Raw genomic sequence first — 14,349 nt, forward strand, 5'->3', positions numbered from 1 at the left:
TGGTTGCTATCTTTGGTCACAACCAGTGTGGCTGTGCCCTTTTTATAAACATTTCTGCCAGGAGTCAATGAAAAGGAGCAAGAGGACACAACAATGCCCTGGCTAGTTGCATCTGCAGTCGGCTTCCCTCTGGAACTAAATACACTAATTGTAGGTTAAGATCACTCAAAGGCAGCGGTGAATAAGCTTTTGTTCTTCTTTGCAGATTGACAAAAGGACAGTGTTTATACTAAGATTATACTAAGTCCTCTGACTGGTAATATGGAGTGCAACCTGTGGCCACGTTCTCTCTACAAGAAAGAGCGTTTTACTTCATAGATGTTCCTAAACGTAGCATTACTTAAGTGGACATGACCGCATGGATGCACGCTTATAAATCACTGCTAACAGCGAGTAGCTGATCTAATTGATATTTCTATATAAACAAATTATTATGCAAAAAACATGTGTCACTCATAATTATACAAAGAGCTCCTTGCATTGGTTTTTAAGGCCAGAGGTTAGCAAAGACAGAAACATAGATAAAAAAATAAGGTGTATCTAGGACTTCAAATGTCTAATGCAGCTCTGCGTCTACTGGATGTGTGGGAAAAACAAACAAAAAAATCAATAATGCAGTACACATTCATGAGGAAGAGTAACCTTTATTTGAGCTTCAAGAAGGCCTTTTTTCTAAAGGAACAAACAGAAGCGCAAAGCCAATCCTTTTACACTCTTACAGTATATACACATTTTCCCCTCATTCATCAGTTACAGATGAGCTTAGAATAGGACGTGAGGGCCTATCGCTAATTTCAGAAAGAGGACACACCTTTGGGCACTTAAATAAATAAGAACATAGATAGCATATGGTAAATGTAACTGAAATACATCATTTAAAGAGAAAAAAAAAACTCTAATATGAAGTATTTGACAATTGACAGCGTTATCACCTGTACCTTGCAACAGCCAAATGGTACATTCTAAATTGAGGTACTTTAAGGTCCTATGGTGTTCACTGGTCTGTACAAGTTTAAAATGAGACATAGAGACATAAGTGAAATTAATATCTTTCATACTAATTAACAATGATCTGTGTCCAGTTGATTTGTCTTAGAACCTGGCTTTGATAGCAAATATGACTCTGATGCATAAAACTGCTTCAGAAGTCATTTGCCTTGACGGTAACGGACAACATGCCCTTAACGAAACCCCAAACATCTTTTGTGAATTGTAGTTGACAAACTTGTGATGAACATGTTGTTTTTTTTTTTTTAATCAATTTAACTGTGAAGTGATTTAAAAAAAAAAAAAAATATCAATATGAAACCAAAAGTCTCTGTTTGAAATCTCAAAAACAAATGACAATTAATGAGATAAAAATTTATATAAAGGGGGTGAAACAATAATTTCAGTGTCATCGTCATGTTGATAATAAGAGGGGATACAAATAAATGAAATACAAGGCCTCCAAAAGGCCTGTGCCTGATTGCACAGATTCATATATATATACATGTTACAAGAGTCTAAAATGTCTACTGAGGTATCTAGTGGTCCAGTGATTTGCCCTCCAGCACCATCTTGATCTCTTTGGCATCCAGAGTTTCGTATGTTAGCAGGGCGTCAGCTAGCTTCTCATGCTCTTTACTGTAAGTCTTCAGGATGTTTTTAGCACGTTCATACGAGTCCTGGACGGAAGAGAAAGATTGGTGTATTAGAAATTCATATTATAAAACCATCAGTATTGATATATCTGTAAATTAAAGATAGTTTCAGAGCGCTGTCGGGAGCCCACCTTCAGTAAAACCCTGACTTCCTGTTCGACGGCAGCTTGCGTCTCGGGGCTCTGCTTGGTCATGTCGCCATAGGTCATGACGCCGAGCTGCAACAAAACACGAATTACATCCTCAGGTTAAATGAACAACAGACATTTCTCATCCATGACTCACTTGTAGTTACTGGTCAGTTATAAGCACTTTAATAATAATAAAGATCTAATTGATTAAGTTATGTAGACTAGCTGCCTATAGTGATGTGGGATAGTAAAAGCTCCATAACAGCACTATTTAGTGAAAATATCTGTCTTCTATGTTAGAGGGAAGGGCCAAAAATGTTCAGTCACCAGCCACACAAATTTAAATTTTACCTTGTCACTCATGCCGAACCTGGTCACCATCATTTTCGCTATTTTGGTTGCACCGTCGAAGTCACTGGATGCTCCTAAAACCAACAATAACCACACATCAGCACTCGTTTGTCTTTGCAGTACATACAGTGGTTAAGAAGAACTGTTTAAATAAGTGGTTACACAGCATTTCTGTTGGTGGTAAAACAACAGGACTGACACAAGACACATCTACTAAATCAAATCCTCTTTAATCTCGCACCAGTGGTAATGTAGTCGTCTCCAAAGATCAGCTCCTCTGCTACTCGACCGCCCATACTGACGTCCATCTGAGCCAGCAGCTGGGCTCTCGTTTCACTCCAGCGGTCGTTCTCTGGGAGCATGGAAACCTGCGGGAGCGAGACGTGGAGAACAGAGTGTTTGTTTTAGGACGTAAAGAGCACTTGTGAGGACGACTGGATATGATGGGACGTGACAAACTCATGCTCACATGGCCAAGAGTTGGTCCCCTGGGCATGATAGTGGCCTTATTGATGGGCATTGCGTCTTTGGTGTAATAGGCAACGATGGCGTGGCCGGACTCGTGGTAGGCGGTGATGGTCTTATTCTTCTTGTCGATTTCAACGCTCCTCCGCTCCGGGCCTGGTATGAAAAGGACACAATAAAAAGGATTAGAACTGATTAAAACCTTTTTACTGATTCTTCTTCCTGTCTCTGAACGTCTCTGAAGAATGAAGAACTGGAGTGTGTCCAGGTAATCCGTCTCATGTGACGTGATGCGAGGGCTGCAGAGCAGATCTGAACACCGCGTGTACTCACCCATGAGGATCTTGTCCTTAGCGAACTCCAGGTCCTTCATTGTGACCATCTCTTTCCCGTCCACGGCCGCCTTCAGGGCTGCCTGGTTCACCAGGTTCTCGAGCTCTGCACCAGAGAATCCCACTGTGCCCCGGGCAATAATCTCCGCTTCCACGGCTGTAAAAGAACATACACACAATAGAAAATGCCTTCTTTATAAAAAGGTGGTCACTGTTCAGTAAACAATGATGTACTTTACAGAAAAGCAAACAAAGGTATTCTCTCTGCTTTGAATGCTTTAAAAAGAGTTTTCAGTTGTACTGTTCTCTTGCGTTCAGACCTACCAGAGTCCACTTTAATCTTGGAGAGGTACCAGTTGAGAATTTCAGTGCGTCCTTTCACATCTGGGCGAGGTACCGTCACCTGCATGTCAAACCTCCCAGGTCTTACCAGAGCGCTGAAAAGTAGTGCCAAAGTTGTAATAATTAAGACTCATAGTAGATTCATTCTTCCATTTTGTGAAATGTCCGACCTTACCGCGTCAAAACCCAAATACAAGTGAAACTACAAGGCTCCCATGTTATTGTTCTGAACTCAAAATCAACTCATGGGTTTGTAATTCACCATCAGGGTAAAACTAGAAAAGTAGCACTGGGTGCACAAGACAATTTAAGTAACGTATGCAAATTAGTGTGCAAAATTACTGTTTCTGTAGCAGCTGCAAAACAGGCCAGTGGTCAATATATGTCCTCATGTGTTTGTGTTTTGTGTGAATGAAAAGGGTTTGATTCAGACAGCGATATACTGAAACTAGGACAAGGGCAAAAGGATCAATCAGAGGACAGAGGTTACAGAGTGGGAGGCAATAAAACTGGAGCAGTTTTGCATACATGAACTGTATGGATTGACCTTTATTACAGCTTGACCTGTTGCAGGACATCAGCAGGTCATACTTGTTGTTCTAGTTAAACTGGCAAATTAAAAACATGTTAAAAAATATGTATTTATTTGAAATGAAAACATACTTATCCAGAGCCTCAGCAAAGTTTGTAGCACCAATGACAATGACTCCTTCATTTGGTTTAAACCTGGAAAATAACAAGACATTCAGAGTAAGGAAATTAAAGTTCTCAGCAGCAATATTTTATTCACACTATGCAGTTTAAAAATGCCACTGCATTAAAACTGACCCATCCATTTCAGCCAGCAGCTGGTTAATGGTTTGTCTGGAGTAAGGATGCATAGGAGACTCAATCCTCTTCCCTCCAACGCTGTCCAGCTCATCGATGAAGATGACACAGGGAGCGTTGGCTTTTGCCTCCTCTGCAAACCACAAAAAAAAAAAAGAAAGAGAGATTGTCATCGTGTGGCTAGATCCTCACTGGTTCCTCTAACTTTCTCAGATCCAGAAAACTTACTGAAAAGGTTCCTGATGCGACCCGCACCGACACCCACGAACATCTCATCAAACTCTGATCCGGAGGCGTAGTAAAAAGGCACATCAGCCTCTCCCGCCACGGCTCGTGCCAACAGAGTCTTTCCCGTGCCTGGTGGACCAATGAGGAGGATCCCTGAGAGGATAACAGAGGAAAATAATTCAAATAACATATCAAAAAATACAGCCTATTTTCCTGGACAAGTTCAGTTATTGTACCTTTAGGCAGCTTTCCACCCAGAACAGTAAACTTCTGTGGGTTCTTGAGAAACTCGACAACATCTTGTAGTTCATTCTTTGCCTCCTCCACTCCTTTGACGTGCTCAAATGTCACATTCTTCATCTGGATGGGGTCGACGGCTGAGTCCAGACCAGATGTGGTGCGGAACCTCACTGTGAAATCCAAAAACAGCTTCTTCAGCACAGCGGATCCAGAAACACTTCCAGCTTCTTTACAGTGTCTCTCAATGATAGACTATGCTCACTGCAGCACACACGTCAATACCATGATCCAAATGTGTGATGCTTTATCCAACTATTTGAATATGCAGTCACGCTCTACATGCACACCATAGGAGAGATATCATGTCTTATTAAGCTGATGGTACACACACCAAAAACATACCGCATCAAATATGTAAGCTAACACTGACTTGATTATAAAAGCTTGGAGACGCTAACAAGCTTTGTTCTCTTTGCAGTGTGCGTGTAAGGGTTTTGAGTTGATGTGCAAGCATAGGAAAGAACGAGAATTGAAACAAACCAGCGTCAGAAAAGGAGCCTTTACCCGAGAGAAACGGGGTTCTTGACAGGCCATAAATACCAATGAGTAGGAGGACCAACAGGATCAACCTGGTTCTCCTCAGAGAGTCTGTCAAAACAGAGGAGAGGAAAAAAAGAGTTAGCCATGAGTTTTATCCCTCTTCGATTATATAAGGTTTCTTTTCTTTCTGGATGATAACAGTGGTGCCTTATGGCCAAGTGAGTGAGCCGCATGCCTTGTGTTCTCTGAGTAAAGGCCTGAGACCTCATGAAGCCCTCAGTGAAACCGGTCTTGAAAGCCTCCTGCTGGTTTTCTGGAAGGTTCTTTTGTTTTGTCACTTGGTCCAGTGACTGAACATCTGGTCCCTTGTCCCTCTGGAGGAACCCCTGTCAGGGACCACGGAGGGAGAGTTGGTTAGTTGATTAGTGGGATCTCAGACATTAAACAGACTGCTGGAACTGTGCTGACCTTCATGAAAGCTGGTGTGTAGGCCTCAGTCTCAACTGGACCCTCATAAGCAGACTCCATCCGTCTGGTCTTTGATCTGAGTGTCTTGAAACCCCGACTCTGGACCCATACTAAACAGAGACACAGGGAAAAACACACAAAACATGAAATACTACTTTAAATGACAAGCCCTTCATACACATAGATAACTCTCACACAGCAGATTAAGTATTCAAAAGTTAATTTCTTACCAGGTAAGAATTGTACTTGTGAGCAAACTTCTTTTAGAGGACTATGGTATTGTCTGTGGAATATTGGGGAACCAAAAACCCCCAACCTTCTGTGTGAAAACCCTGTGAGACAAAAAAGTGCAAAAGGTTTATTTTGCTTTACGTGATATAACAGTAAGCAACACTAAAAAGATGGATATCCTTTCAACGTCCTGAGCTGCTCACCATGCTTGTTGTGAAAGAAGCTGTCTGCAGAAATGTGACTCGTCCTCCATGTCGAAGGAACAGCAGGAGGTTTTTCTGGTCCTGGTATAGGCAGTAACCTGCTGACCAGCTCATCCAGCTGACTCACCCTGATATCCGAAAGGCCAAGGTCCCTCAGACTCACAGTGGGCTGTAAAAAAGGAGAGCCAAAGTAGGTTATCTGCACATTTTGTAAGACAGCTATCATAGCAAAAAATAACTTTAAAAGAGCCTTTAAAAATATTTATATGACATCAGACACATATAGAAATTAACATACTGATCAATACATTTAGCAAATCATCATATTGACAGATAAATTGGTAACAAAAACAGGTATTGTTAGGTTTAACAACATATTTCTTAGCTGGTGTGAAATTGAAAAACAAAGCATAATGCTTACATGATTATTACTGTGTGTTTAAGATAAATGCTAGGATTGAATCCAGACATGCATGTCATTTTTTTTCTTTACGCTGACTTTTTGATTATGATAATTACATATTGCATCCTCATGGAATCACTTAAGTGTGTCATGCATATATGGTGTAAATCTCACCTCTTTGAGAAATGAACTGTGCTCTGGAGTGAAGTCTTTGTGCAGGGCCTGGACTGAAGCTGTAGCCGAGTTCTTCAGAGAGTGGAGGGCATTGATGAGCTGGCTGAGGGGCACTATCATCTGGCAGACACATAACAACAGGAGGGGGGGGGTCAAGAACAGCCTTATAAACACGTGGTGAGATGTAGCCTATAATATGACATTTAATACATGTACAAAATAGTCACATAAGTTTGTAAACATGTTTCAGTTTTGCTGGACTTCAGGAGAATCTTCCGGGACGTGATGTTCCGGGACAGGACTGTTATGTCAGTGTTATTCAGGCTGACTCTCCACATTGGCCGACATACGTCAGATGTATGCGAGTTATGCAACCTCCACTCTTTTAAGATTACGTTAGCACCCATGAATTTACCTAAAATCCAGCTCTACCCACATGTAACGTATGGTTAGGTCATAATGGAAACCGCAACAACCTTATCGGGGACCTCCCATTGAGAAAGCGTACGTGATGTCATGCTGATTATAAAGCAACCTAGCTTTGACTTGTTAATGCTAACATTAGCCGAGCTAAGTTGTCATTGACCATAAGCGAATATATGGCAAAAAACAACGACTAACAGAGGCTCTTGTTGTTATAACCCCCCTACAACGGTGACAGCATAACCAAAATACAGATAAGTTGTCAGAAGAGCACACATTAGCATCAGCTAGCTAAATTAAAAGTGCTATCCAGTCGGCTTACCTGCTGTGGCTGAAACGATGTTGACAGTGAGAACATTTTTACTGAATGATGATTCAAAATAAAGATTTGGAGGGCGGACGTATGAGGACAGACCCTCTATATAACGTGAATGAACGAGTCCTCCCACGAGCTGTGTCCTTTTGTTTTCCTTGTTACACAACTTTCAGCAGCTTAGCTATCGACAGCAAATGGATTCTCCGGCGTCTGAGGTCAAATGGACTACAAAATGACGTCGAGACGGTTACAGCTTGTGTCGTTACATCACCCGTAGAAATAAAACCGCATTAAAGAAATATTCTTAACATTCTCAAACTGTATAGGACAAACATAGCTGTAATTATATTTCATATATTCTCATTAGGTTTCTTAAATGGGAAAAACGTTTGGCTGCTATTACACAATTTCAATATTTACGACCTATGCGTGCCCCTTACTGCCTGACTAAAAATAAAATATTAAAAAATAAAAGTGTTGTTAGTATAGCTGTATTAAATCGAGGAATGTGATATGTTAATTTAATTCATAGATAAAATAAACAACTTATTTTTAATTACAGCACACATTAAAAGTATGTAATTCTTTACGTTCAGGCAGTTGATTGAACGTCAGAGGACCCCGCGAGAAAGAGCAGCGGAATTCAAATTTTCAAAACAAACCCGAGATTGTTGTTCTGTCATGTACGTGTTTACTGTGAGCTGGCTAGCTTTAACAGACACCACCTAAAATCCTGAACGAGTTAAATTATGGACGCGGATGAAAAGCACGACTCCAGCACAAATGAGAAAACGGTGGATACTCCTAAACCGCCTTCAATCGAGGACTTCGCCGTTGTGAAGCCCATCAGCCGCGGTGCCTTCGGCAAAGTCTACCTCGCACGGAAGAAGTGCAATGCGCGATTGTACGCCATTAAGGTCAGTCTGTTTGGTTTTTGTCACATAGTGAAGCTTTGCCTGGGACTCTAGCTTAATTAAATACTCTCTTTTTCTTCGTCAGGTGATGAAGAAAGCAGACATGGTTGATAAAAACATGATGGGGCAAATGAAGGCGGAGAGAGACGCACTCGCTCTGAGCAAAAGTCCCTTCGTGGTTCACCTGTTTTACTCCCTTCAGACAGCCACCAAGATCTATTTGGTAACATTAAAAAAAACACATTTGCACAAAACATATTTCCTGTAAAATATTATTTGTATTGATATTATTGAATCTATGTTTTCCTGTTGCTTACAGGTAATGGAATACCTCATTGGTGGAGATGTCAAATCTCTGCTTCACATTTATGGATATTTCGACCAGGATATGGCTGTGAAATACATTTCTGAGGTTGCTCTGGCTTTAGACTACCTTCACCGTCATGGTATAATCCACAGGTACTTTGATACAGTAGTCAATGTCTTTAGGCCTTGTTAAATGTGTATGACACCTACTGATTGATTTTCTGGTTAGATTTGATGCTTAATTGTAATTTATCTGAGTTGTATCTTTTCAGGGATCTGAAGCCAGACAACATGCTTATAACCAATGAGGGTCACATCAAGCTGACAGACTTTGGCCTTTCTAAAGTCAAGCTCGACAGAGGTATGAAGCCCTATCAGCTTGACACTTGAATAAATCGTGACAATCGCCACTAGTTTTGCGAGTAATTTTTATTTTATCTTTGTTCTTTCGATATCAGAGCTGAGTCTTATGGATATCCTAACTACCCCATCCTTGGTCAAACCAAAGAAAGATTATTTCCGTACGCCGGGTCAAGTCCTCTCCTTAATCAGCTCTCTTGGATTTGTAAGTACATTTGTCTGTTTTTGAATGAGGCGATGTTCAACTTGAATGCATCAGAGATGACTCCTTCATTTATTCGTGTAAACACAGAATACACCTGCAGGAGAAGGCAAGCGTCACTGCAGCGCATCTGCAATGTCCAGTCCCATGTCCTGTGGCAAAATAAAACCGAAGAATAACTCTCTTGGTTCTCCCGTGATGAAGAAAAAAGATCAGGTCTACTCTCCGGCTTGCTACCCTTGGAAATTGGGTATGTCATTGTTTTTTTTACTTCATTTTCATCCGCTAATCATTTGGAATGACTGGTATGCAGCATTGCTTAATTATTCCTAAAAAGCTCTATGTCTGATCTAATGTCTCCATAGGACCCAACAACAGTTTGTTTAGTCCTCATAACCTGGCTAAAAATCTGACTCCCACACTGATGAAGACCAGAAAGAGGTTTGAGACAATGAGTGGAGGCAGCAGCACCGACACTGAAGGTGGCATCAGTCCACTGTGGGAGTGTGAGGAGGTCAGTGATCATGGACCTTTAAATGACCTATTATGACCTATTGAACATGTCATCAACTTTGTTTCCCCCAAATCTTACTTTAAGTAATTTAATTTTACATTTCTATATATCCTGGAATACAAAATCACACCTTTTTTTTAGTTTAAATTGTTCTGCAGACATTTTACCTCTTGTGTATAATGTCTGTAGTGACATGCAACAACAGGTGAAGCTTGAAGGGGAAAATAAACAGGACTTGAACTCATCTTTTGTTGTGAGAGTAATTTTCCTTTTTTCTTTTTTCTTCAGAAAGAAAATGAGCATACGAATGAACGGAAGGTCAGAGGGCATTCTCAATCCAAACGGGACTTTGCGCCCACAAAACCGGGCACCTTCAGGCTCTCTGCTAAGGCCGGCGCCAATCTGGCCAAAAAGTCAAATCCAGACCATCTTGCGGAAAAAAGGCCTCATACGAACAAACTGGAGTCTGTTTCCACAGCTCGGGAGGATGTCTGTCTGTCAGTGACGGACGACAAACCAGCTGCTGTTCCCTCATCTGTGAAGAGAACATTTTCAGATGTAGAGAAGAGTCCAGAGCCGTTAGAAATCCAAGCCAAGAAGAGCAATGCAGACTACAGAAGATTCTATGAGATTCCAGAAGAGACTGCGAGGTTTCACACTGGCCTAACAGGAACATTTTCCACCATCCAAATAGGCGACTTCATGGCCTCCACTGAGGGGATTGGTTCAGCTGAAGACCGGGTCCCAAAGCGCTCCAGTCCCATTGCTGTGGCCAAAACCCTGTTTTGTGAACTGGAAGAGCCAACAGAGGACGTGTTTGAAGATGGAGCCAAAGACCTGTCGCATACAAGTTTCACATCACCACTCACTGAGAACAGTGACATTTGCCGGAGCTTGAGCCTGGACTCTGACGGGTCCATGCACGAAATGTCTCTCACTATGGAGAGCTGCTCATCTCTCAAACCGAGCAAGTGCTCCACCAACAGGAGCCTGAAATCATCTGAGGAGCAAGAGGAAAATAGAGACTCCTTCATCACTGAATCCCGATGTCAGACTCCCTCTGCTGTTGCAACTGAAACACCCAAACTGAGTCATTTTGGCCGGAGAAGTGAATCTCAGTGTTCCTTTCTCAACCGGCTCCCTGATCTGGCTTACGGCCTGACGCAGTCCCCCTCATTCCTCAAGCCGCGAAACGTCGTAGCTTTCCGTAGCTACTGTAGCTCCATCAACCGCTCCAGCATGTCGGGGGTTTCCCGACTTAGCGTTGGGTCTATGGAGGCTATGGACTTGTCCACATCAGCTCCTTATCACTACGCATCTGGTTCTGCAACACCAGTGCAGAACAGACCCAAGTCCAGCAGCTCTCTCTGTCAGGTAGGCACACAGGGATACAGTTTGAAGTTCGTTTTTGACTTACACTTCCCAATAGATGTTTTTTAATATTGTGAACGCAAATTATCATCTTGCACACATAAGATCCGTATTATAGATCCTGAAGATGAGATATTTTTTTATTTTGTGTGCACAGATTAAAAAAGAAAGTCAAATTTTTCAGGACTTTGAGGAAGTCTTTGGGCTTTGGGTTTTTAGATTATTGTCAGGCACAATTGGATATAACAATTTGGCAATTTCACTATTTTCTGACATTTTATAGACTGAATGATTAACCAGTGAATCATAATGATCATCAGATTAATCAACAGTTTTTTTGTTTGTTTTGTGTCTTCCTCACATCAGACTCCTCAGGCCATGTCCGCCTCCCACACCCCTTTCAGGACCCCGAAGAGTGTCCGGAGGGGCGCGCTGCCTGTCGAGGGTGCACCCATTTTAGGGACCCCGGACTATTTGGCCCCGGAGCTTCTTTTAGGAAAACCACACGGTATGAGCGGGAAATTATTATTATTAAATCCCATTTACCACAAAAATACTATAAATAAAAGCTTATTAGTCCAACAGATATGCCAACACACTCTTGTGGTATTGATGGTGGATGCTTGCCATTGTAGCCCTTGTGACAAGCATTCTCTTTTAGTTTCAGGAAGTGGTCAGTGTGGTAAGTTTATAACGATATTGCTGGTTTTCTTTGCAAGTGAGTGCATGTTTCCCCGGCCTGCTAATACGCTAGAGGACATGAGCTGATTTCCCCCTGTTTCCCTCTCCCCCGCTGTTTCTGTTTCTACCCTGCGTATTGGTGAACACACTGCGGGCCTGATCAGAGGGAAGATGGGGGGGGGGCAGCATTTTAAAACGTGATTACAAAGAGAATGGGATCGTCTTCTAACATTGAGCTAACACCATTCTTAACAGTTGTGGGATCAGATGTGTTGAGGCTTTACATGCTGCTAACTGGGCGGGTCTTTCTGCTCCTGGAGTCTGTAGATTTGCGGCTGATCCTGGCACAGAGTGAGTGTGCTGTGGCACTGGATTTATTTTTGACATTCAGCAAAATGTCATCTAATAATAAGCTATTGATTTACCATGTTATTATTCATTCAGATGTTCACATGCTGAGTGCAGTGTTTTCCTGTCGGTTTGGTTGCGTGATTGCTGCTATTTGAATTCATGAACGGTCTGTGTGGCAGTATTCATTCATCTGCTGTCAAGTATTTTTTTTTATTAGCTTCATACTTGATCGTTATGATAATTGTAATTGTCAGTGGTTGACTCTTTAGAACTACAATGCTAGAAACAAACATCAAGCTTCATGTCAGGCAGATGTTGCATTTTCGACATGTATCTCCCATCAAATCAGTATATCAAGATTGTTAATGAGCGTTCCACGTCTGAATGAAATGTAAAAGTTTAGAAATCCATTCATAAACTAACGTAGCCCCCCCCCCCCCCCCCCTGCTTCTGCCACCGCAGTACGATTAGAAGCGCACTCTAACAGGAATCACAGGGAAACACTTTGGCGTTTTGAAGCCAGCAGCTGTATGAAATGCGCCTTCTCTTCGCAGACTGCATGGTGGATTGGTGGGCGCTGGGCGTGTGCCTTTTCGAGTTCCTCACAGGTGTGCCGCCTTTCAACGACGAGACGCCTCAGCTGGTCTTCCAGAATATTCTCAACAGAGGTGGGGTTTGGTTTTTACTGTCGTCATCGCGTCACCATTCAAACCTCAAAACACAAAACACTGAACTTTGGTTTGTGAGAGTCAATTATGAAAATGTTAATAACACACTGTTGTTGCTTGTTTTACCACCTCACCAACACGTCAGATATCCCGTGGCCCGAGGGAGAGGAGGAACTGTCTGAAAATTCAAGAAATGCCATTGAAATACTCTTGACAATGGACATGATGAAACGTGCCGGTCTCAAGGGTGAGGACGTATTGATAAATGATAAATGCACCAACTGATTGATGATTGACAGGTCCTTTTTAAATGCAGGACAGAACTAGCCTGATGTGAGAATAAATTATGAACTGAAGTATGATGATTATGAATCTACAACTAAATATAACAACAAAGTTTTCTGGAAGGTTTTTCTGTACATTAACTCATTTTTATCATGTTTATATAGTCATAAAAATTAAGAATTGGTCTTTTCATTCTGCTCCCCATCATACAGGAGGTTAACAAGCTAATATAACATAGCTTATAATATTAGCAGTAGTTTCAACACTTGAAACACTTGAAAATAATAACTTTTCGCTTCAAAGAATGACAATGAAGTGGGGATGTAAATTCTGAAAATGTTTTCTTTACCCCCACCAGAGCTCAGGTGCCACCCCCTGTTTGACGGCCTGGACTGGGATAACCTGCAGAACCAGCCGATGTCTTTCATACCTCAGCCTGAGGACGAAACCGACACCTCGTACTTTGAGGCAAGAAACAACGCTCAGCACATCGCCGTGTCCGGCTTCAGTTTATAGAGGTAGAAACGTTATAAAAACGCAGGGTTTTTATAAAAGTGTGTTTGTCTCAAAAAAATCCGACCCATTATATATATATATAAATACACAATAGTGATGTGGATTCTAATTGTTTGTTCGAGGCTGTAATATTTTTTAAAAAACATTTTACGTTTGTGCAATCACTGGTCATTAGAGTCAGATAAAAGCTGAATCTGTTGACTGCTCAGTCAGTTACGAGTGTTCATAGTAAAACGTGAGTTTCTTTAATACCTTTAAATAAGTGCTATCATATTACATGCACAAGTTATAGCTCTTAAATTAGGTTCCTCTGTTAGCAAAAGAATATTTGCTACTGTTTAGCTTGTAGTAGTGTAAATGTGGCACTTCCTGCCTGATGATAACTTCCTCTTCATTTCTGCTGCTCTGATCTCTGTGTTGTTCCCCTGCTGTTATTAGACTGGGTGGGCGGGCCGCCTGAATTTCTTCGAGGGGTACAACAGTGCTAAAGAAAAACATCCTAATATATTGATGAATAATGTATTTTATTTGTAAATCTTGTTAGTAACGTTTAGTGTTGTTTTAAGAAGGAAGTTCCTACTTTGTAACTGTTTTTGCTGCTTTTATATCACTTGCGATTTTGATGTGACATCATTGTCCTCTGTCCATTTTCCACACTACTGTTTTTGTTGTTTTGTTTTGTTTTTTTTAATATGTTCATCTGGCTCTTCGCTACTTTTTTGTGAAATTTTTTATCTTGTTCACTTCAACAAAAAAGGGAACTACAAATAAAATCTGTTAGTAACATGATGCACTTGTGCAATTGTGCATCTTTAAAGGAGTAATTCACCAGTTCTGGATTTTAACTTTCTAGCCGACAGACT

General features: G+C 41.4%; 2 protein-coding genes across 3 annotated transcripts; one reads left to right on the plus strand and one right to left on the minus strand.

Annotated features, from left to right (window-relative positions):
- Window positions 1-624: 624 nt before the first annotated feature.
- Window positions 625-7,527, minus strand: LOC111224329 (ATP-dependent zinc metalloprotease YME1L1-like). 2 transcript variants are annotated; one of them, XM_022748768.1, is made up of 18 exons: window positions 7,325-7,527; window positions 6,580-6,699; window positions 6,003-6,171; window positions 5,799-5,900; window positions 5,569-5,678; window positions 5,336-5,486; window positions 5,125-5,208; window positions 4,557-4,730; window positions 4,321-4,473; window positions 4,093-4,225; window positions 3,928-3,990; window positions 3,247-3,359; window positions 2,924-3,079; window positions 2,595-2,746; window positions 2,367-2,493; window positions 2,126-2,199; window positions 1,775-1,861; window positions 625-1,667 (listed from the first exon to the last, which is right to left on the minus strand). In XM_022748768.1, the coding sequence occupies exons 1-18, from the start codon at window positions 7,358-7,360 to the stop codon at window positions 1,527-1,529; spliced, it is 2,145 nt and encodes a 714-aa protein (XP_022604489.1). In that variant the 5' UTR covers window positions 7,361-7,527; the 3' UTR covers window positions 625-1,526. The 2 variants fall into 2 exon arrangements, with proteins under 2 accessions (XP_022604489.1, XP_022604487.1); XM_022748766.1 differs by having other exon boundaries at window positions 5,101-5,208.
- Window positions 7,528-7,957: 430 nt separating this feature from the next.
- On the plus strand, window positions 7,958-14,275 carry mastl (microtubule associated serine/threonine kinase like). The gene is made up of 12 exons (XM_022748765.1): window positions 7,958-8,235; window positions 8,318-8,455; window positions 8,552-8,691; window positions 8,811-8,899; window positions 8,997-9,103; window positions 9,191-9,350; window positions 9,466-9,614; window positions 9,903-10,988; window positions 11,352-11,493; window positions 12,572-12,685; window positions 12,831-12,932; window positions 13,329-14,275. The coding sequence occupies exons 1-12, from the start codon at window positions 8,068-8,070 to the stop codon at window positions 13,484-13,486; spliced, it is 2,553 nt and encodes an 850-aa protein (XP_022604486.1). The 5' UTR covers window positions 7,958-8,067; the 3' UTR covers window positions 13,487-14,275.
- Window positions 14,276-14,349: the final 74 nt, after the last annotated feature.

This window comes from Seriola dumerili, unplaced genomic scaffold (genome assembly GCF_002260705.1).
Source record: "Seriola dumerili isolate Sdu_G_001 unplaced genomic scaffold, Sdu_1.0 BDQW01000129.1, whole genome shotgun sequence".
NCBI classification, from domain to species: Eukaryota; Metazoa; Chordata; class Actinopteri; order Carangiformes; family Carangidae; genus Seriola; species Seriola dumerili.

What these genes read in the sequence shown, in the direction of transcription:
- LOC111224329 (XM_022748766.1), bottom strand. Translation starts at nt 7,360, where the DNA reads ATGTTCTCACTGTCAACATCGTTTCAGCCACAGCAG. An exon ending in ACAGTTCATTTCTCAAAGAG is followed by an intron (nt 6,172 to 6,579) that starts GTGAGATTTACA and finishes CCTTTTTTACAG; the next exon opens with CCCACTGTGAGTCTGAGGGA. An exon ending in CAAGATTAAAGTGGACTCTG is followed by an intron (nt 3,080 to 3,246) that starts GTAGGTCTGAAC and finishes GTTCTTTTACAG; the next exon opens with CCGTGGAAGCGGAGATTATT.
- mastl (XM_022748765.1), top strand. Translation starts at nt 8,068, where the DNA reads ATGGACGCGGATGAAAAGCACGACTCCAGCACAAATGAGAAAACGGTG. An exon ending in TTGCTACCCTTGGAAATTGG is followed by an intron (nt 9,351 to 9,465) that starts GTATGTCATTGT and finishes ATGTCTCCATAG; the next exon opens with GACCCAACAACAGTTTGTTT. An exon ending in GAAACGTGCCGGTCTCAAGG is followed by an intron (nt 12,933 to 13,328) that starts GTGAGGACGTAT and finishes TACCCCCACCAG; the next exon opens with AGCTCAGGTGCCACCCCCTG.